At 52.0% G+C, this 22515-nt stretch overlaps 1 protein-coding gene across 4 annotated transcripts in view; it reads right to left on the bottom strand.

The window, feature by feature from the left end:
* ADCY5 (adenylate cyclase 5) overlaps positions 1 to 22515 on the bottom strand; it is a 157402-nt gene that overhangs the window by 56131 nt on the left and 78756 nt on the right. For all 4 annotated transcript variants that reach the window (XM_073804162.1, XM_073804160.1, XM_073804161.1 and 1 more), the window contains exons 2-3: positions 14522 to 14671; positions 10539 to 10660 (exon numbers count right to left, since the gene is read on the bottom strand). In XM_073804162.1, the coding sequence (XP_073660263.1) occupies positions 10539 to 10660; positions 14522 to 14671 (272 nt within the window). The remainder of the gene's footprint in view (positions 1 to 10538; positions 10661 to 14521; positions 14672 to 22515) is intronic.

Raw genomic sequence — 22515 nt, 5'->3', positions numbered from 1 at the left:
TTTCTCCATTGCACTTTTCACCATTTAATATTTATTATTGTTGTTGTTATTTATTATCATGCTCCTGTCTGCCTCTCCCCACTAGAATGTAGTCTTTGAAGGAGGGATTTTTTGTTGTTGTTTTGTTTTTGGCTGCATTGGGTCTTCGTTGCTGTGCACGGGCTTTCTCTAGTTGCGGCGAGCGGGGGCTACTCTTCGTTGCGCTACTCTTCGTTGCGGTGCGTAGGCTTCTCATTGCGGCGGCTTCTCGTTGCGGAGCACGGGTTCTAGGCACGAGGGCTTCAGTAGCTGTGGCATGCTGGCTCAGCAGTTGTGGATTGTGGGCTCTAGAGCGCAGGCTCAGTAGTTGTGGCTCCGCAGCATGTGGGATCTTCCCGGACCAGGGCTTGAACCCGTGTCCCCTGCATTGGCAGGCAGATTCTTAACCACTGCGCCACCAGGGAAGCCCTGAAGTAGGGATTTAGTCTATTTCTTTCAATACCACATCCCGGCCCCTAGTACAGTGTCTGGCACACAGAGGAACTGCTCAATACACAGCACATAGTAGGTGCCTGTTAGTTTCCTAGGGCTGCTATAGCAAAGTACCACAAGCTGGGCCGCTTAAGACAACAGAAATTTATTCTGTCCCAGTCCTGGAGGCTGGAAGTCTGAAGTCAAGGTGTCGGCAGGGCCACGCTCCTCTGCGACTCTGGGTAGAACCCCTCCTTTCTTCTTCCTGCCTCCAGTGGTGGCTGTCAATCCTGGTGCTCCTCACCTTGCAGCTGTGTCACTCCAACCTGTCTCTGTCCTCATAAGGCGTTGTCCATGCGTATCTGTGTCTTTGCATGGCATTTTCCTCTTCCTATAAGGACACCACTTATATTGGATCAGGGGCCCACCCTCTCCAGCATGACCTCATCTTAACTTGATTTCATCCACAAAGACCCTATTTCCAAATAAGGTCACATTCACAGATACGAGGGGTTAGCACTTCAACGTATCTTTTAGGAGGGCACAGTTCAACCCACACAGTGTCTAATATATATTTGTTGAATGGAAGAGAATATTCATAGTGTAAAGCAAGGAAGAGGCAGGACCAGTAACTCTAGTAGCTCTTCCTTCTACCCCACTGGGCCTCTTGAGGTCCCAAGCACGTTATCTGAGACACAAGTGTGGGGAGCCCCGGGCCTGGCACCCAGCAGATATCCAGCAGTGTTCACGGGACAAACGGTAGAATAGTGATGGAGGCCAGGCATCTTCCTGGGCTGTGCCAGAGGACATCGGAAACAACATCCGTGTGGACGGGACCTCCAGGTGCCTTAGAAAGCCTGACCCTCCGGGACTTCCCTGGTGGCACAGTGGTTAAGAATCTGCCTGCCAAAGAAGGGGACACGCGTTCGAACCCTGGTCCGGGAAGATCCCACATGCTGCAGAGCAACTGAGCCTGTGGGCCACAACTAATGAGCCTGTGCTCTAGAGCGCGTGAGCCACAACTACTGAGCCTGCGTGCCACAACCACTGAAGCCCACGCGCCTAGAGCCCATGCTCCACAGCAAGAGAGGCCACTGCAACGAGAAGCCCGCGCACTGCAACGGAGAGTAGCTCCCGCTCGCCACAACTAGAGAAAGCCCGCGCACAGCAATGAAGACCCAGTGCAGCCAAAAAATAAATTAATTAATTAAAATTTAAAAAGAAAACAAAAAGAAAGGCTGACCCTCCCTCCAATCTGCTGGGACCTATTCTTCCGTAAAAGAAGTTCTTTCGACAGCTACTGAGGAATCAGGGAGGGGCAGGTTGCTGGTTCCCTTCCTTCAGGTGTTGTGACAGCGACCAGCAGCCAGGGAGGAGGTTGCTCCAAGCAAGGCTTCTAGCTGGTGCGGAGCTGGGACAGGTCCCACGTCTGAGCCCTGCAGCCTCTGCTCCACGCTGGTGGAGACTCTGCCACCTCCACATTCCCCCACCTCCTGTCACAGGCAAAGTCACACTCCTCTGCCTCCTCGGGGGAGGATTCTGCTTCGTGTCTGTCACTTCTGGAGGCTCCTCTGTTTTACGAGGCTTACCCAACGGCAGGCTGTCTGTTCTGCTGGCCAACATTGCCTGATCCGCTCCTTGGTAATCCCGAAGGCCATTTTACAACAGCGCGGGGCCCAGACACGTGGCAAGGTACTAATTCGTCGATTAGCTCCCACTTGAGAGCTTGTCTTGGCAACGTGATCAGGTCCTCGTGGTGGGTCTGCGGAAGCTGGGTAGGCCCGCTCCGGCTGTGCGCTCCTCCCTAATTGCCTGCCGTCCATCACTCATGGTCGCCTGCATTCTGTTCCAGAGGCAGGAGCGGGCAGGCTCTTCATCCCAATTACCACAACAGGCCCTTCAGCTCTGTCACAGCTTCAGCTCAGCCTTCCCACGTGCAGTTTTGGTTAAGTGCCTTTCCTCACTGTTGCTCCCTCTCACTGCCAACAGGCTCTAGGACTTATGGAACTGCCAGCATCTGATCCCGTTCCTGTGCAGAAGCCACATTCCATAGCATCTCTGAACAGCCAGGAGCTAGGGGCCTGGGCGGGCAGCAGCATGAGAACCCACCCGTGTGAACTCCAGCACTCCCTGCCTGGCACAGAGAGGGAACTTGAGAAATGCCAAGAAGAAAGCCATCCGTCCAGGTGGGCCCAGGAAGAGCAGGGGCCTGGGGAAACAGAGGTCATGGGGTGGGGGCCGGGAAGGGATCATGGCAAGGTCTCAGCCCAACTCCTGGGACTGTGGGCCCAGAGGCAGCGGAAGGTTCTGGGGAAGCAGGGCAGGAAGTGCCCTGGAGGCCCCCAGTGTGTAGCTCGGGGAAGCCCAGCCACAAGCCAGGGGTCTCTTCCGGACCAAGAGGGCTGCCCCCTCAGCATCGCTCCATTTGCTCCAAGCCCTACCACCCAGAAAGCCACCCAGGTCCAGGCCCCTTGTAAGATAAAGGAGGGTCAGTGGGCCTCTGCCGTGCCCTAGGTGAGCAACACAGTCAGGTGTGGTCCTATTACCACCCGGCTGAGAATGGGCTCCAGACGACTGGGCATTTTCTGAGGGGTGGTGGAAAACGATCAGCGGGGCATCTGAACTGGGAGCAGCCAGAGGACCAGCCTGAGGACACAGGCTGCGAGAGGCAAAGGGGGAAAGCCAGCGAGAGGATGCTGAACACACTGGGTACACATCCACCTACAGGGAGAATCTGCCCTGGGACAGCCGTGCCCTCTCCACTCCCACAGAGACGGGACACCTTCCTTCAGGAAGCAGAGGGTTCTGTGACAAGCCTGACCACCAGGACCAGGTCCAGGGGGTCTGGGATCAAGGTATGTCCTGGGATCCCCACTGCCGGCCTCAGGGCCTCCTGCCGACCCCATTCCAACGCCCCAGCGCCTCGCTCTTATTTCTGCCCACCGAATCCTACTCCCCCCACCCAGACAATGAAGCCTCCACGGCACTTGCAGGCTTTCTGTTTCCAGAGTCTGGGGAAACGCTTCCTAAAGGAGAAACACTGAAGGGAGGGGAACTGCCCCAGAACCAAGCCGCAGTCGGGACCTCTCAGTGGTGAGAAGATGGGTGCTTTTGATTTTCTTCTCATGCTGCTCTTATTTTCCACTTTTTCTATAAAGAACCTACATCCTTTGTATAATAAAAGTGTTAATTTTTAAAAGATGGAAAATAAATCACATTCTTCTTTCAGGCCTTCTGAAAGAAGATTCTAACCCTTCCATCTTCACGATGCCTTCTTTGACTCACCCTGCCCAGAATCAGCCTTCTTAGGTCTGAATTCTTATTAGAATCAGAATCACAAAGCACAACTGATTCCAGCTGTTTCCAAGACAGCCTGACATGTTTAACTGGTCAGTGACCCTGTGCCCCAACTTCTCTCTCTTCTAGTTTCCCCCAGGGCCCCCCATTTTGAGTCCAGAGCAGTGCTGGCTCCATTCCCCACTGATCCCCATTCTGTGTCCCAGGACAAACTCAGGTCTGTTGTCAAGACCCAATCCCAGGCAAGGATGCGAAGAAACTGGAACCTTTGTGCACTGCTGGTGCAGAGGTAAAATCGTGAACCACTACGGAAAACAGTATGGGGCTCTTCAAAAAGTCAGAAATAGAATTACCATGTGATATAGCAATTTCACTTCTAGGCATATCCCCAAAAGTTTGAAAGCAGGGACTCAAGGAGATATTTGTACACCCATGTTCATAGCAGCACTGTTCACAATAGCCAAGAGATGGAAGAAACCCACGTGTCCATCTACGGATGCACAGATAAACAAAATGTGGTAAATACATACAATGGAATATTATTCAGCCTTAAAAAAGTAAGGAAAACAGGATACTTTCTATAACATGAGTGAACCTTGAAGACATTTAGTGAAATAGGCAAGACACAAAAGGACACATACTGGATGATCCCACTTAAATGTGGTACCTGGAAGTCGCCAAATACATAGAAAGTGGAATGGTGGTTGCCAGGGGCTGGGGGGAGTTGAGGAATGGGGAGTTAGTATTTAATGAGTAGAGTTTCAGTTTTGCAAGATGAAAAGACTTCCGGAGACGGATGGTGGTGACGGTTGCACAACAATGTGAATGTTCTTAATACCACTGAACTGCACCCTTAAAATGGTTAAAATGGCACATTTTATACTATGTATATTTTACCACAACGAAAATAATTAATTAATTGATTGACTGATTGAAAGAAAAGACCCAACCCCAGCGGCTCCAGCTGGGTCGTCAGCCATGTTCCCAGAGCACCGGCTCAGCCCTACCTCACTGGTGAGGGCTGGATATTCCTTAAGGGGCGAGCATGGTGTCTTTTCCATCTCCTCTTGAGTCATGTGTGGCACACAGTAGCAGCTCAATCAATGTTTGTGGAATGAATGAGAGGATAATATAAGACCACTTATATCTATAATTGATACAGAAGATGACAAGAAAAGAATACTTTTCTTAATATCAAGCTGGAGACAGGAAAGCTGCATGTTTGTGGGCCACGCCTCTCGTCCATCCGCTGGCTGGGGACATGGGGAGGTAAACGTTTTCAGTCTCTGCCCACAGGGTGCACAATCGCCCACGGGTATCAGAGCATCGCAGACGTTGCGGAGTGGTCATTATAATTCAGAACCATGCTGTAGCTGAGCCAGACACCTGGAGTGACCCGGGGACGCAGCCAAGCCCTTGAAGGAGACAGGAGAGGAGCCGATAACCTTAAAAGGGGGAGGCTGGGGAGAGACAGGGAAAGAAGGGGAGGGCGGGGGAAGGGCAGCCCTCCCCAGACTCTGCTACACCCACCCTGTGTAAGGCGAAGGTGTAACCTCACTTCCACCCCCGGGACAGCAGCTCCTCTGCCAGGCCCCCAGCTCCAGCCCCACAGGGCTCCTGGGTCTCTGAGAATGAGGCTCTCATTCAAGCCAGTGAGTCAAGACTGCACCCCGCCCCACCCCGGCACTCCTTCAGCAGAGGACCAGCGCCCCCTGGAGGAGGTGGCCTTCTCTCCACCCCCACAGAGAGCAGAGTCTGGAATGATCCCGCCATTTGCAACCTGTAAAACCTAAGGGCTCCAGCGTTCTGGCCAATCAGGTACAGGTCTTTCTCATCCAGCAGGGACCCTTGCGGAAGCAGGGGACCCTTCAGTACCCTCTCAGGCCTGGCTGGGTGTTCCCTTCCTCCTGAAACCTCTGGGGTTACCTGACCTTGACTCTCACCTGGTAGCCTGCCCAGGAGCCTGCTCTGCTTCCGCAGGGCAGTGTGCAGCCACCTCCTGGGCCTGGTGCTTTACACACTGAACGCTGTAGCTGCCCTACCCTTCCAGCACCCCTGCAAGAAGCCCCAGGGCCCCCCTCCTACAGGCTCTGCTCCTCAGTGACTGAGAGGTGGGCTGTCTAGCACTGTATTCTGTCAGAATGCCAAGTCCATGTCGCCAGGTCACTACCCCGACTCCCCATGTGATGCATCCCCATTTTACTAATTAACCTGTTGTTTGTGTGTCCTCCCAAACAGAAGAGGAGCTTCCCCATGACAGAGACAGTGTCCCCCCCCGCCCCCGCCATTGCCAGCACGGTCCTGCCTCTGGCTAAGTGTCTGAGAGCACAGCTGGTGATTCCCAGCGATGGAGGTAGAGGTGAAACCTCTGCTGAATGGATGAATGGAAGGACATCACCATTCCCATGTCACAGATGAGGAAACCGAGGCTTAGACTAGGTGACCTGCCCAAGTGCCCACAGCTACTAAGTGGCAGAGCGGGGAGTGAACTAGCCTGCTCAACACAGACACTCATCTTCCTCCACAATGGTGACCTCTTGGCAGGGGGAACCCGGTGGCACCTGGGTTCTGGCTGCATCAGTACCTTTACTCTGCTCCCTCATGTGGTACGTTCTCTGGGTGTCCCTTCCTCCAACCCCCATCTCCCTCCCCTCAGAGCAGAGCACCAGGAGCCCCCAGCCCAGAACAGCCTCTGCTGACATGTCCCGGAGGCCCTTGTCCCAGGAGTAGGGACAGCACGGCCCTCCTCTCACCCTGGCGCTGTGGCTGCAGCAGGGCCAGATGTCTGGGGGGAGGGGAGGGTAGGCAGGAGGGCTCTCAAGTCACAGGTCTGAATCCAGCCATGGCCCCAGCCCCAACTGAGCTGTCCAGCAAGGGGCTGAAACATCTCCACCCGACACATCAGACAGGAGAGGCATCTGGGGGGCTCCACGGGGGTCTTGCGGGTTCCTTGGCCTCTGGCCTGTCTCAACCCACAGCCAGTGGTGGCCCAGTACCAGAGCATCCAACAGGCCCCCCGGAATCCTGAGAATTGTATACTGTGCAATGATCCTCCTCGGGGCCTGGGGAGAATGAGGCCACGGAAAGTGATGGGCACCTGTCTGTCCCCCTTCCCTGCCCAGGCCAAACTCTCTGGCCACCCATTAGTCTCTTCTCTCCCTTAGATCCAGGCCCAAACTGTCACACCTCAGAGCTGATTTATTTTTCTTGTGGCCTTGCTCTCAGTGGGGTTAGAGAACAGCATGTCATCACCCTGTCTAAATATTACAACTCCACAGAGAATTGACGAATGTGACTCATCACCCTTCCACTCCAGATTGAGAATCCCCAGGCCTTTCTTTGCTGATAGGAGTGTCGTAATAATCATAATAATAACAGTAACAATAGCTGCTCCCAATTAGTGAACACTTGTTCTGTGCCAGATATTGTGCTAAGCGCTTTCCTCATATTATTTCATTTACTGTTTTTCTTTTTTTTTAAATAAATTGATTTATTTTATTTTTGGCTGCGTTGGGTCTTCATTGCTGCGCACGGGCTTTCTCTAGTTGTGGTAAGTGGGGGCTACTCTTCGTTGAGAAGCACAGGCTCTAGGTGCACAGGCTTCAGTACTGTGGCTCGCGGGTTCTAGAGCGCAGCTCAGTAGTTGTGGCGCACGGGCTTAGTTGCTGCGTGGCATGTGGGATCTTCCTGGACCAGGGCTCGAACATATGTCCACTGCATGGGCAGGCGGATTCTTAACCACTGCGCCACCAGGGAAGCCCTTCATTTCCTCTTTAACAAACCCTGTTAAGTAGGTACTTTTCCTATCCTATTATGCAGATGAGGAAACAGGTTCAGAGTGGCTCAATGCCTGTAACTTGCCCTGGCCACACAGCAGAGCCAGAATGACATGAAGGGCCGCCTTGCCTAGGGCCCCAGGGTTAACCACTGGACCCTGAGTCAAGCCCCAAAGTGCATCTCTACACTGTGATGTCATCCCTCCACCTACTACTCAACCCCCAACCCAAGCCAAAGGTTCAGCCCAAAACCAGAGACCAGAGCAAGCAATGTGTTTCCACCAAGAGCAGCACGCGGAGGCTGATGAAACAGGGCAGGGGCCCCAATGGTATATTTGCATATGATTGCTTGCGGCTGGCCTCTGATGTGTACCAGCCACCCCTAGTCCTGGCAATTTCAGAGCCAGAATTATGTCTGTCCCCATGAAAATGATGGCCTCTTAGCTCTTCTGTCCTTTCATCTCTTTCCTGATTGCTCTTATTGATCCTGAGCGCATTCTAGAACAGACAATCCCCACCCCCCATGGCTGGGTCTGATTCTGATTCTTGCCGTGCCGATGCTCTAGCCACTCTTGTGATTCTTGTATTGACCCGAAGTCACAGCCTTTGTGGGAGTGGAGGGGGGAGGGGGTGTCACCCAGAAGGTGGGCCACTCTGTAGGGCAGTCACTGCGGAAGAGGCCTGAGTCAGCCTCTCTGACCAAACCCTTTTGCTGGAGGGCTGTGGGCCCAAGAGCCAGCACCAGAGGGACGGGAAGTGAGACGAAGCCCCCCATTTGGGAGGACAGAGGGGTGAGAGGGCAAGGTACTGGACAGAGATGCAGAGGAGGCCAGACGTGGCAGCCGTGCCAGCCAAGCCAGGCTGAGAACCTGTGCCTTGAACGCCAGACGGTTCCTGAGTGGTGAATTTTCTGGATTTCCTTTGGGTTCCACTTTTTAGTTTAGTAAATCTGCTGAAAGCTCTGCTGTGCTAAGAGCAATCAAGGAAAGCACCTTCTGTCCATGCTCTGCCTGGAACAGAGCCATGCCAGGGCCAGCGGCGTGGTGAAGACGGAACCGAGAGAGAAAATTCCAAAGGGCGGAGCTCAGGGGTTTGTATGTGCTGGGACCACCTGGCGGGTCACTCCTTCCCACCTGAACTTTGGACCTCTGGGACTTGTTCTGATAAAGAAGGCTGTTTCTTTGCAGGTCCTAAGGTGGGGCCCCCCAGATTTGAGGGGCAGCCAGCAGACAGGAAAGGCCCCGTGGCTCCTGAGTCGCACACACGCAGGTGGGAAGCCAAACCTCTCTCCTCCTCTCCTCTGAGTCCCCTCTTCCCTGAGGGCTCCTCAAGCCTCCTTCCTACAGAGTCGTCCACAAACCCCTTCTGCTGGCGTATGAAATAAATCTGTCAAGTAGTCAGACCAGGTAAAAACTCCAATACCAAAACGCTTTCTGGGGGCGATTCCCTCACTTAACCAGTCATGGATCTTGGACAAGTTAATCTCTGTGCCTGTTTATTCACCTGTTAAAAGGAGATAATAATAGTACCAACCTCTTATATTTGTTGTGGGGATTAAGCGAACACACAAAAGTGCTTAGAACAGTGCTTGGGTTAAAGAAAGCTCTATACAAGCATTAACTACTGCTAGTGATTATTCCACCATGTGAGGACAGAGGCAGATGTGACGAGCCAAGGACTGAGACCTCGCATCAGCACCACCTACCGAGGCCTGGACCCCACCTCCCTCTTGAGGTGAGCCCGCAGCCCCTCGGGACACCTCCTCGGCGTGGAGACTCGGCCAGGGCAGCTTTCTTCCTGAGAGTCCGAGGCTGCTGCTGGCCACGCTCTCCCTGCCTGACAGTGGAGTGTGGGTGGGCGTCATGGGGCTGGGATACTCTGAAAACTGAGGACAAATATATTGTCCAGGTACTATTTTCTCCCAAAGGCTTCAAATCTGTCTTGGGAGTTGGATGGAGGACACACGGGCAGAATCGGCAGTGTCGGATTCCAGGGCACCCTGGGGACTGGGCAGCTCTGTCCACTCTGCAAGACAACACATGCCCTCCCCACTCCTGCTGCCATCAGCCTCACCTCGAATGTGTGTATTTGTGTGTGCGTGCACGTGCACCCACGCACAATAATTTGCATTATTCTCTTTAACCCAAACTTGAAAATTCAGCCCAAACCTCCAAAATGTCCTCTTTACACCAACCTTAGAGGACTCATGGGTCCTAGGAAAACTCGCCCAGGGAGGAAGCAACCCTCTCGAAGGCAAACGCAGCAGCCCCTTTTCTGGGCATGTGGGAGAATTAGCAGGCTCTCCAGGAAGCCATGCTGGATGAAGGCCACTGCATCGCTTCATGTCCCCGTGGAACACAGAGGCAGATTTTGCACTCTGTTAATCTACATCTGTTTGCTCATCCCTGCTGTCAGAGCTTCCGTCTAGGGAAGCCACAAACACGCACTAAAAGGAGCGTGGGCTTCAAGGTGGGCCGACCTGGGCACACACCGCTTTACCACTCCTGGCTGAGTGACCTTGGCCGGGGGTCTTAGCCATTCTGAGCTCAATCTCTAAACAAGGGATGTTAATAAGGGTCCCCACCCTGCAGGGTTGTCAGCCTCCTGACAGGATTAGCAGTGAGGTGGATAATGCCTGGTACAGTGCCTGGCACACACTGGCTTAGAAGGCATGGAGGCTGCTGGATGGTGGTGAAGATTGAGACAATGATGGTGACATGTGGGTCCCAAGTCTGTACTTTCTGTCTCCCTTGTTAGGCTAGGAGTTTCCCCAAGAGCTGGTGGTGTTGCTTTCTCCTTCCTCCTCCTTGCTGCAGCCTCACCTCCTCCCCACCAATACTAATTCACTTAACAGACCTAGAGGGGCAGGGCTGGGGTGCCCCAGACAACACACGTTCCAAAGCCACCAGACCACCCCGTTGGGCTGTGCCCTCGTGAAGGGGAGGGAAGGGACATGCCACTTCTTTTGGGGTTCAGTCTTCCCACCCTGCCTTTGCCCCCCAGCCTCACCCCTACCTCACGTTGTCATGTTTCTGGATGTAAATTTTATGGAACATCATATCCTCCTGTTTGGCATTGATGTCTGCTTTCATCTCCATGGCAACGTGACGGGGAAGGACAGACAGCAGGAGCCGCTCCTGGGGAGGGAAGCAGATGCTTTCATCACAGCTCCTCCCCCTGCCTGGCAGTCCCCTCCCCTCCCCAGGCTTCACTCCTCCCCACCTGAGCCCCCACCCACAGGGCCCTGGAAAACTTTTCAGGCTCTCCGGAAACTCATGGAGCTAACGCTTGTATGTGCTGGGTGTGGAGTCAGGCCCCAGGGCTACCTGGCCCCCATCTCCCTGGGACAGCTCCTGGTTCTTCCGCGTACCTGGGGAAAAGTACTCCTGGTGAATCTGTAGTACCAGGCACCTGGGGTCAGAATCCTGGGTGTCACCTGAGACTTTGGGCAAATGACTGAACTTCCCTGAGTCTCCAGTTCCTCATCTATAAATAGGGATGGGGTTGTTGGGAGCTCTCGATGAGATGCGTTCAGTCACCAAATATTCACTGAGCACCGCCCATGTTCCTGGCGTCATGCCGGGTGCCAGGAGTGATAACCGTGAACAAGACGGGCAAAGTTCCTCCTTCACAAATTCCCAGTCTTGTGGGGCTACAGGTACTACAGGGCACTGAGCAGGGTGACCTGACGCAGGCTGGGGAGAAGCAGGGTGGTCACAGAAGGCTTCGTGGGCACCAGAGGATGACCTGTGAAGGAGGGGGCTCCATTTCGACGTAGGGGATGGTGGCCCAGGAGGATGGGAAAGCTTGCTGACTGAGAAACCAAGAAATTAAGACCGGCTGAAGGGGAGGTTGGAGAAAAGCCAGGAGAGGGGCCAGGGCCACCCTGTGAAGTTGGGTAGGGTCACGGCAGCCCTTGATGGGGTCTGGACTTGGCCCCCTTTCTGTGTTCTCCTCCAGGGCCTGCCTGCTCCAAGAGGTCCAACCTCTACCTGCACCCTCTGTAGCCCCCTCCCCACACCAGGAGCTCTGCCAGGCTCGCTCACGAATCCTCTCATCTGGAGCCTTTCCTCCTGGCGGTCTCCAGCCATCCTCATTCTCTCTCCACTCCTTCAGCACCGGAAGCTGGGCCGCTCTCTCACGTGGCCCTAAGACTCTTCTGCTGCTCCCCTCCCTCCTCCTGGCCTCTGGGAGCAAGGTTTCCATCAGCGCCTCCGCTGCTCACCTCCCACACCCACTGCCTCGGCCGGCTGCCCGCCTTATGTCTTGCCACCAGCAGATGACATCATGCCCACATCATGCTCACCATGCCCCCGATGGTCCTTCTTCTCAAGTTCCCTGCCTTTGTCCATGGCACCCCCGTCCTGATCACGAAGGTCAAGGCCTTGCTCCTCAACTAGAATCACCATCCTCAAGTACTGCTGCTAACCTACCTCGGGCTCAGCCCTCTCCCAGGAGGAGGGTCCTGGCTCCAGCTTCCAGCATCCCCTTGCCACCCTGGGCCTTCTTATAGACCCCCTGATCACTCTGCATTTCAATGTCCATGGTCTGTTACTGGGGTCTCCCTGAGGGTGGGAACTGCGTCTTGTTCAGCTCCAGAGCTGACAGCCTTATGCTTAGGAAACTCTAGTGGACTAGTGAGGAATGGTGCTCTCTGTGGGCTGGGCTGGCCACCCCAGACATCAGTGCACACGGCCATTAAAGGCCGTTTCGTATTTACTGAACTCTCAGTGAACAGCTCCTGGTGATAAAAATATCAATACAAGCTAAAGGACAATTCTGTGGAAATACAGGATGACTGGGAGAAAGTGTGCTACGAATTGTATAGATTCATGAGAGACCTTCCTACATTTATAACTAGCCCTGGGGCTGAGGGCCAGGACGAGCGGGAAGGGGCTGGCTGGGGAACAGTGCTGAGTCCCCTCATCAGGGGGCACCTGGGAGCATCCTCAGATCTAAGAGCATCCTTTCCTGCAGAGGGCAGGGGAGGCTCGACTCTGGGCCCCAGCTCGGTGAGGAGTGCCTGTCCCCTGGAAGCATGCCTCCCCTCGCCAGTACCTTGGTCTGAAACATGGTATGGCAAACATATTTTCTCCCCCAAATCCCTGTGGAATTTCTGGAATGTCCAGCCTGGCCAGGGCCAGTGCAAGTAAACTGTGAGGCACTGTAAATGCTAATTTTTTTTTTTTTTTTTTTTTTTTTTTGCGGTACGCGGGCCTCTCACTGTTGTGGCCTCTCCCGTTGCGGAGCACAGGCTCCGGACGCGCGGGCTCAGCGGCCATGGCTCACGGGCCCAGCCGCTCCGCAGCACGTGGGATCTTCCCGGACCGGGGCACGAACCCGTGTCCCCTGCATCGCAGGCGGACTCTCAACCACTGCGCCACCAGGGAAGCCCTGTAGATGCTAATTTTACTGGAGAAGGGACAGGACCCAGGAGTGAGGGGGAACATTCCCTAATCCAGAGGGGAAGGAAGGTATCCTGATCTCACGTGAGAGATGCTGGGGTCTGGAACAGGGATGAGAGGGGGCCTTTTGAGGCAGGTAGGAGCTTGGGGGTGAGCAGAGTGCAGAGAGGTGAGGTAAGCTTGTCAAGAAGAGACAGTGGGAAGACTCAGGGACACCCCTGGGGACAGGTTTCATTCAAGAGGCCGGACCTGGAGCCCAGATGGGGCTAAGAGAGCACATGGGAAGGCCAGGCCTCAGACTGGACAGCCTGAGCTGGGGACTTAGCCAGGCACAGCGGCCGGGCGCGGGGCTGGAAGGGAAGCAGGGGCAGATGGTGACTGGGGGAGGGCCTGGAGAGGCTCAGCAGAGCTCTCCCCCCAGCACAGCCATCTGGATGTCACCAGCCGTGGGCTGAATCCAGACAGAGGCAGAGAGGCCCTCACACTGTGGGGTGTTCACAGCGCACACGCCGTGCTGGGCGGGAGGGCACAGATGACTACTGCCGTCCAGGCCTCCGGTTCCGTGTCCTCACGATTGAAGGCAGACCTCCGTGTTTACACCTGTCGTCGGCCGACACGGTGTGCAGCACAGAAGAGGACTCCTCCTCCAGTGTTCGTGCAGGGTTTGGCAAGACACGAACCTAAGAAGAGAGGGAGGCCCCTCCGCTTTGGAGTAACCTTATCTCTGAGAGCCGGGACAAGTCCAAGGCCAGTGGGAGTCCCAGCACCCTGCTGACCTGCCCACTCTCCCCCGGGGTCTCCCTCCGGGCCTGCTGTCTGGGAGCCATGCACAGTCTCAGAGATCCCAACTTCTATCTGGTTCACACACAGGAGAAGACACAGTGGTGAGCCAGCCAGACCTGAACCCCAAACAGGACACCCCCAGGATGCCAGGTAGGGAACCCTGACAAGTCCTCAGTCCTTGCCCCGCCTCAGCCAGAGGAGTACACAGGGGCAGGTCCCTCTGCCCGGGGCTCACGGGGAGAAGCCCCCGAGTCTGTGAGCTGCATGAATGGCCTGCCTCCTGGCCCAGGAGTCTCCTGAGGGTGAGGGTTAGGGTGAGACACAGTCGTCTTCCTTTCTCTGAACTAACCAAACCCCAGAGATCATCACAGAGGAAGTGCCTAGTGAGGGTGTCACAGGGGCTGACAGCTTGGTCTCCTCTCCTCCCCCCTCCCCCCTCGCCTGGCGGGCACCTTGATCCCAGGAGGGAATGCTGATGCTCTCACCACCCCAACTCATCAGCCCCGGGGGAGAGGCGGAGGGCTGCTTCCTGCCCCCCGAGCTGCTTGGTTTGCTTGCAAACCCCAGGGAGACTGAGGACGCAACAGGCAAGGGCAGGGCTAGAGCTGGTGCTCCAGAGCCGCCCCTAGAGCATTCCCACAGAGCCAGGAACGCTGGGCTCCCTCCAGGGGAAACGTTCCCCATAGGCTGGGCACCCCCCCAGGGAGGCGGGGCTGGACAGCTGCCCTGAGCACAGTTGGTGGGCAGGCAGCAGCTGGGCCGAGGCAGGCTCCCTGCCAGCTGTGCTCAGGGCAGGAGGGCCTCACTCACCTGCTGCTGGTTCTCCCGCTGCGAGTGCAGCCGAGCCTGGATGCACTCCCGGGTCTCCTGGAAGGCCTGTCTCTGGGAGACCTCAGCCGGGTAGTGGGTGCAGACGCCCACGATGTTGGTGCAGGAGAAAATGAGGACATTGGAGACGAGCTGCAGAGGGAGAGAGGAGGACACGGAGCTCAGGCCTGGAGCAGGCACCAGGCACTGGAGCCTCAGCCATGACCCTCCCAGTCCCAGAGCTCGGAGCCCCCCCGGCCCCACGGTAGCAAACACACACCTAGCTGCCCGCAAACAAATGCCAAGGGCACCCACCCGCAGCCAACTGCTGGGAGTAGCCAAGTGTCATCAGTCAGGCTCTCTGATGTCCTCAGAGGCTAAAGCTTGGCTGGCCTGTGACAGAATATGGCCCCAAGGATGCTGAGTCACTGAATACTTGCACTGGCCGTGTCCACGGTACCAAAGGCTAAAAGGTTAGGTGTCTTGGGGATGCTGTGACAGAGCTGTGTGTGTTGGGGGCGGCAAGGGCACGGCAGGGAAGGCTCCTTGAGGGGGACAGGGTTTCATTGTTTGAAAGTACGACAGGGTCCACATAGGACAAAGGGCTGCTCTTCCACAGAGAGGCCTTAGCTGGCTCTTCCCCAGGAATCAGCTCCAAGAAGCAAATACTTGCTGATACCCAGCACTGCGTGAAGTCCTCTGGGGACTGAGGGAAGGATGAGGTCCCTGGCCAGCAGGGCTGTGTCCACACAGGTCTCATCTCTTTCTCTGCACCAGCACCAGGGCCTCCTGACGACCCCACCAGCACACCTGTTGGCAAGCACCCACCATTACCCCCACTCCTCACGGATGCCCTCCTCGGTGCAGACAGAGATGTGTGTGGAGAAAGACCACTGTCCCTCGGGTCAGAGACAAGGCTGCAATTCTTTTGAAAGCAATACTTACTGAAAAGCTAAGGGAAAACACAACTCAACCCACAAAAGCAGGGTTGACATAGCACATTCCAGGTCCTGGCAAAGGTACTGTTTGCTCAGAACTTCTCTTGGCAGGTACAGCTCCTGGGGTATCTGGGTAAACAGATCCTGGTCCTGCCCTTGCCTCAGGCCATACCGGACAGAAGCCACACAGAGGCTCAGCTTTCTAGACCTCAATCACTCCCTCCAAACATTTAGTTCTTAGTCCCAACTGCAGAGGGGGAGCCCAGGCCGACCCCTGCGCCTCCCGCTGCGGCTCCTCCGGCCCCCAGGAGCCCTGCACTGGTCTCTAGTCCACTTGTCTATTGGGATCCCAAAGGGCCTCCCTCTGGGACTTCAGCTGCCTGGCAGCGACTCTTCTTCCAGGGTGTCTCTGGACCTAGAGGTCCTGTCCTTGGCTCTGCTCTGCGTTCTACCTGAAGGCTTTCCCCAGCCCAGCTCTGAGGGGGCCCTGACCTCCACCCAGGCTCTCAGGCCCAGAGCCATGTGGGCTCCATACCAGATGTGCTGCCGTCTTTCCCTGGAGACATCCTATACCATGTCTGTCCCAGTCCATGCACAGAAAGAGACTTCTCCTCTCCCGTCTCAGTCTTGCTCTCTCCTCGGCTACACAAAAAATTCTGATTTTCTGGCTGAAGGACACTGTGGGCTCCCCTCAAGCACCTCCTGGCTCCCCTCCAGACGCCTCCCTGAGGACCCTTCAGGGAAGGGGCAAACTCAGATTACCAGCTCCACAGCTCCACCAACTCAGCTGCTCACTCCCAGTGCCCCCACCCCAACCTCAGCCACCCCCGAATCCTACCACTGTCATCTTATGTAAACGCACTGCAGAGAAAAAACCCAACCTATTTATCACAAGCAAAGAAGACCCCTGCTCTACAGAAGCTTACAGTCCAGTTGAGGAGATAAGCGGTCAAGACTGACAGAGAACCAGCAACAGGAAGCAGAAACTGACTCATGCCAAGCAAGAGGGAGCGGAAGAGAGCACAGAGTAAGGAGAGACCGCTGGGCAGGCCCGGGCTCCCTGGGCCTGCGGTTAGGGGCATGTTTGCCGAGGCTGGCAGACGTAAGAAAGGGCGTCCCTGGAGAGGGCATCCAGGAAGCTCAGGCTTGCGAGGTACTCAGGGTCCTTGAGTAAACAACCCAGGCTCTCTGATCCTGAGGGCAAGTCCACAGAGAGGAGCTGGAGCTGGAAAGGCAGACTGGAGCCAGAATGAAGAGGCATCTGCATGTTAGGCTGACAAGTGCTGGCACAATCCTACAACAGGAGCCACGAACACTGCTGAAGCAAAGAATGGCAGGATGAGCACACGGCTTCAGGAAGGTTCATCGGGGCAAGAGGAATGCAGGGCGTCGAGAGATGGGCCAGGAGGCTACCACTGAAGCCCAAAGCATGAGGGAACAAAGACCTACATGAGGCTGGGGGCTGGCAAGGCAGAGCTGACTCAGAAAGAAGAGCCCCCAAGGGCAGGGAAGAAACAGACTGCAGCCTGCAGTAGGAAGCAATGCAATGACTGTGAAGGGAGAGCCCAAGGGCACACCTCCTTGAAGTCGCTGGGGACCACTGAGAGAGGGCTAAGGAGAGAGAAGGAGATGAGGAGGTGGAGGTGAAGGTGCAGACTACAGGGAATTCTGAAGAATGTTCTCTTTAGGGGATATCTTTTGAAAGGTGAGAGGAAGGTGCCGGATGATAAAAAAAGGAGTGAGGAGAAACTGGAAAGGAGAATATGAAAAGTTACCCTCAGACAGAATAATGCAACATGATGATGCAACATGGCCACGAATGGAAGGCTGTTTCAACATCAAAAATCAATGTAATTCACCACATTAACCGACTAAATAGAAAACCATATGGTTATTTCAATAGTTACTGAAGAAGTATTTGACAAAACTTAACATCTATGCAAGATATTTAGCTTAATTTAATTTTTTTATTTTTTTGGCCGCACTGTGCAGCATTGGGATCTTAGTTCCCCCACCAGGGATCGAACCAGTGTCCCCTGCACTGGAAACGTGGAGTCTTAACCGCTGGACCACCAGGGAAGTCCCTATACAAGATTTTTTTTTTTTAACTCCTAACAAATTAGGAATAGAAGGGAAATTACTCAATCTTGGTATATGCCAATCAATGGCATATACAAAAACCTATAGCTAACATCATACTTAATGGTGAAAGACTGAATGTTTTCCCCTAAGATCAGGAACAAAGCGAGACTGTCCTCTCTCATTACCTGTATTCAACTTCATATTGGAGGTCCGAGGCCATGCAATAAGATAAGAGAAAAAAATAAAATGCATACAGATTGGAAAGGAAGAAATAAAACTGTCTGTATTTGCAGACGACATGTTTGTCTGTGTAGAAAATCCCAAAGAATCTCCAAAACAGCTACCAGAATTAATAAGCAAGTTTAGAATACAAAGATACATGATCACAGGAAACAAGGTCAATATACAAAAAAGCAACTGTATTTCTACAGGCAAGCAACAATCAGAAGTGAAATTTTTTTAAAGTGCCATTTATATATCACCAAAACTATGAAATATTTATCCATAAATCTAACAAAATATTGCAAACCTGTTCACTGAAAACTATAAAACACTAATGAAAGAAATTTTAAAAGACCTAAATAAATGGAGAGACATACCATGTGCATGTATTGGAAAACTCAGTATTGTTCAGATGTCAATTCACCCCAAATTGATGTATAGATGCAACGTAATCATAATCAAAACCCAACCAGGGTTTTAAAAAGAAATTGACAAGCTGACTCTAAAATTTATATGGAAAAGCAAAACAACTAGCATAGCCAAAACAATTTTGAAGAAGATGAACCAGTTGGAAGACTCATACTACTCAATTTTAAGACTGACTATAAAAGTACAGTAATTAATCTAGTGCAGTACTGGCCTAAGGATAGAAATATAGATCAATGGAATAGAATTGAGAGTCCAGAAATAAACCCTTACATTTATGGTTTGCTGATTTTTAACAAGAGTATCAAGACAATTCAATGGGAAAAGAATAGTCTTTTTAGCAAATGATACTGAGATAATTTCATATCCACATGCAAAAAAATGAAGTTGTACCTCATAACTCATACCATATACAAAATTAACTCAAAGTGGATCAGAGACCTAAACATGAGAGCTACAGTTATAAAACTCTTAGAAGAAAATATAGGAATAAATCTTCATGACCTAGGATTAGGCAATGACTTCTTATACATTACACCAAAAGCACAAATGATAAAAGATAAAAAAAGAGATAAACTGCCCTTCATCAAATTTAAGAAGTCCTGTGCTTCTAAAGGAATCATCAAGAAAGTGAAAAGACAACCCACAGAATGGGAGAAAATATCTGCAAATCATTTATCACACCTTTATTTTTGACAAATATACAAAGGCAACTAAATGGAGAAAGGAAAATCTTCTCAACAAACGGTGCCAGAAAAATCGGATACCCATATGATTAACTCAAAATATACAAAAATTTACTCAGAACAGTTCATAGGCCTGAATGTAAAACCTAAAACTATTAAACTTCCAGAAGAAAACACAAGACTTTGGGTTAGGCAAAGATTTCTTATATACCACAGCAAAACATGATCCATAAAAGAAAAGAAATGATAAATTGATAAATCAGACTTCATCAAAATTAAGAACATTTGCCTTCAAAAGACACTGTTAAGAAAATGAAAAGACAAGCAGCAGAATGGGAACAATTATTTGTAAATCATATATCTAATAAAAAGACTTGTACCCAAATTCATAAAGAGCTCTCAAGTCAAAATAAGAAAACCAACAACCCACTTTTTAAAAGAGCAAAGTATTTAAGTAGACAATTCACCAAAGAAGATATAAGATGACAAGTAAGCACAGAGAAAGATGCTCAAAATCATTAGCCATTAGGGAAACGCAAATTTAAAACAAACAATGAGATACTACTAAACACTATTAGAATGGTTAAAATAAAATAGAAAACGAAAAGAAAAGAAGAAAGAACTGCCAACACTGGCACAGGTGAGAGTGTGTAGCAACTGGAACTCTCATACCTTGCTAGTAGGAATGAAAAATGGTACAGCCACCTTGGGAAACATTCTGGCATTTCTCATACTTATGCCTGCCATGTGACCAGCAACCTCCCTCCTAGGTATCTGTCCAAATCAAATGGAAAGTTATGTTCACACAAAAATCTGTGCAGGAATGTTTATGGAATACTACCCATCTATAAAATGGAACAATCTAGTGATAACACACAACATGAACGAGTCTTAAGTACACTATGCTGAGTGAAAGAAGCCACACTCAAAAGGCTACATACTATATGCTTCCATTTATGTGGCATTCTGGCAAAGATAAAACCGCAGGGACTGAAAACAGATCAGTGGTTGCCAGGAGGCAGGAGGAGAGGTCGGCTAAAAGGGGCAGCAGGAGGAAATCTTTCAGGGTGATGGAACTGTTCCATATCATGATTGTGCTGGTAGTTACACATCTATATGCCTTTGCCAAATCCACAGAACTGCACGCCAGAGAAGCTGAATTCTGCTGTATGTAAGTTATACTTTAATAAAGAAAGGACAGGACTATGATCCAGGAGGGACTAGCAGAGAGAATACGAGGAGCCGGCTGGACGGGGAAAGGGCAGCCTTTCCTCTCTCTGAGGCCAGAAAGAGGGACCAGACTCTCTTCTGAGACATGATCTCCGAAGTAATTATCAACTGGCCGATGCTGTATCTCAGTACTAATCCTCCTGACCTCTCCTGCTGTAACCTTACTCCTCCTGCAGCCAGAAGGCCAATAGCAACAGACGGTGCAAATCCAGGTAAAATGATGCTCCGTAACCCAATAGGGTCCAAATGGCTTGGCTAAGCTTAGCACGCCTCAGTGTTCCCCTCTCCCATTCACTAAACACACAATGGGGTGAGGAGGAAGAGAGTGCTGGGTATGAGAGAGGGGTCTTGAGTAAGGCCCCACTGGGAAGGGTGATTTCAGCAAATTGGACCTGAGAGTGAAAAAGAGATGAACACATCAAACAAACACACACACCACACACACTCACACACACACACGCCACCCATCAAAAAAGCAGGAATCTGTGTGCCAGGTTTTAATAGATGCTAAGGCCACTGTGCAGACACTAAGGTTATGAATGGAGAGGAAACGTCAGTAAAATCTGATGGAATTCTGCTTACGGCCTTCCAGGAAGGAGTTTGTAGCTTAAAAATGATCTCACACCTCAAGCACAAGGGTCTAAATGCGGACCAGCTTTCTTCTCTACTAAAAATAATTATCAAATATTGAGCCCCTTCATATGTCCTTATGTAAAATACTTAATTAGTAAATAATAGCAGGTATCATTCACAACAAGTAAGCAAGGCCTAATTAAGGGTTTGTTGGTTTTCCTTGGGCCGGCCGACCTCACAGGACATGTCCAACCACGTGGAAGAGGCGCACACGCGCGCGCGCGCCTGTGTGTGTGTGTGTGTGTGTGTGTGTGTGTGTGTGTGTGTGAAGGGATACCTACATTACACCAGGTGGAGTAACAGGGACACCTGACAATACAGCAAACCTCAGTCCTGGCAGTGGCCTCAGCATTTGCTTTTAAAACCAGGCCTACATATGGTTTGGGTCTGGGAGGTCCCAGGACCACACCAGGAGAAACCCCGTGAGTGGGGAATGTTTGGAATTCTGGTCTCCTAGTGGAAACCCAGAGGAGATGCCTAGGCATATGTACAACTCCGCTGGCATTTCTAAAGCCCCAGCACTTCAGAAACCCAATCTTGGCTGTGTGTAGGCTGCAGGTTTCATTTGGCCACAAGTGAAGAGACAGTCCTCAGTGTGTGCAGTGTCTCCATGGCAAAGGTTGAAAGGAGCTTGCCTTGGGCACTGCCATCCTTGCTGCCTCTTCTGAGTTTTCAGGGGGGACCCAAGGGCCCGCTGCCATAGGCCTGCTACTAACCAATCTTGAGAAAGGCACACAGCAAAGAGGAATGAGGAATGAACAGTTTGGAATAGAAGGAAATAAGCTGGGGAAGACCCCCTCACAATCTGCTATTTTGCAGGAATTCTGTTCTGGACAAGCCAGCTTGCCCTTGCAAGTTGGTTCACAGGGTGGATCTGGTAGGAGATGGGGAATGAGAATTCCCCAGGGAGCCAGATTTGGTGACTGGGGAGAGGGGGCAAGATGTTCAGTTATATTTGAATTTCAGATAAACAACAATTTTTTTTAGTATAAGTATGTCCCATGCAATATTGGGGACATATACGACAAAATTATTTGTTTATCTGAAGTTCAAGTTTAACTGGGCGACTGTATTTTCACTGACAACGCTAACGGGGAGCCCTTTCAAACCTGCCCTCCCCCAGCTGACACCGCCCCCCCTGGCTGAGCCCCAGCACACTAAGCGTGACCCAGCCCCCACTCCGCCCCACTTCCTCTTCCAGACCCTCTTCCACTCTCAGTGGCTCCTGCACAGATAGACTACAGTAATTCCTCTTCACATCAGGGCCTGAAATCACCCCACTTAAGTGCAAGTCAAAGCTGAGATCGAATTTTCCAAATCCACCCGCCTGGACCCAGGGGGCTAGACCAACTCAGGGCCCTGGGGGCTGAGGACCAGCTCCCCAGTACTCTGCAGCTGTGACCTGGGACTCCAGCCTTAAAGACAGGCAGAACCCTTTCTGTCCTAGTCCTTTTTCTGTTTACAAACACACAAAACTAGCAACCAAATGAGTCCCAAATAAAAGGAGCTGACAAGCAGGACAAGGGTTCCTTCTGCCTGTCCCAGATTTCACTTCTCCTCCGTGGTGCTGGTGGGAAGCTTGGGGGACCTCGGTGGAATCCCATTATGATGTAAAATAAATCAAGGAAGGATAATCTTAAATTATATACTGAGAAGGCATATCAGCAGGGTTTCTTGTATACTGTACCATGCTCGATTAGGTGCTAAATGGCTTTTTAAAAATATTACATATATTAACTTTTTTTCATCATAGTGATGCCTCTTTTAAAATTTTTCCTTT

This window comes from Tursiops truncatus, chromosome 4 (genome assembly GCF_011762595.2).
Source record: "Tursiops truncatus isolate mTurTru1 chromosome 4, mTurTru1.mat.Y, whole genome shotgun sequence".
Lineage (NCBI taxonomy): Eukaryota > Metazoa > Chordata > Mammalia > Artiodactyla > Delphinidae > Tursiops > Tursiops truncatus.
Note: the sequence above shows the minus strand (reverse complement) of the source record. Positions and strands in the feature narration are given on the sequence as shown.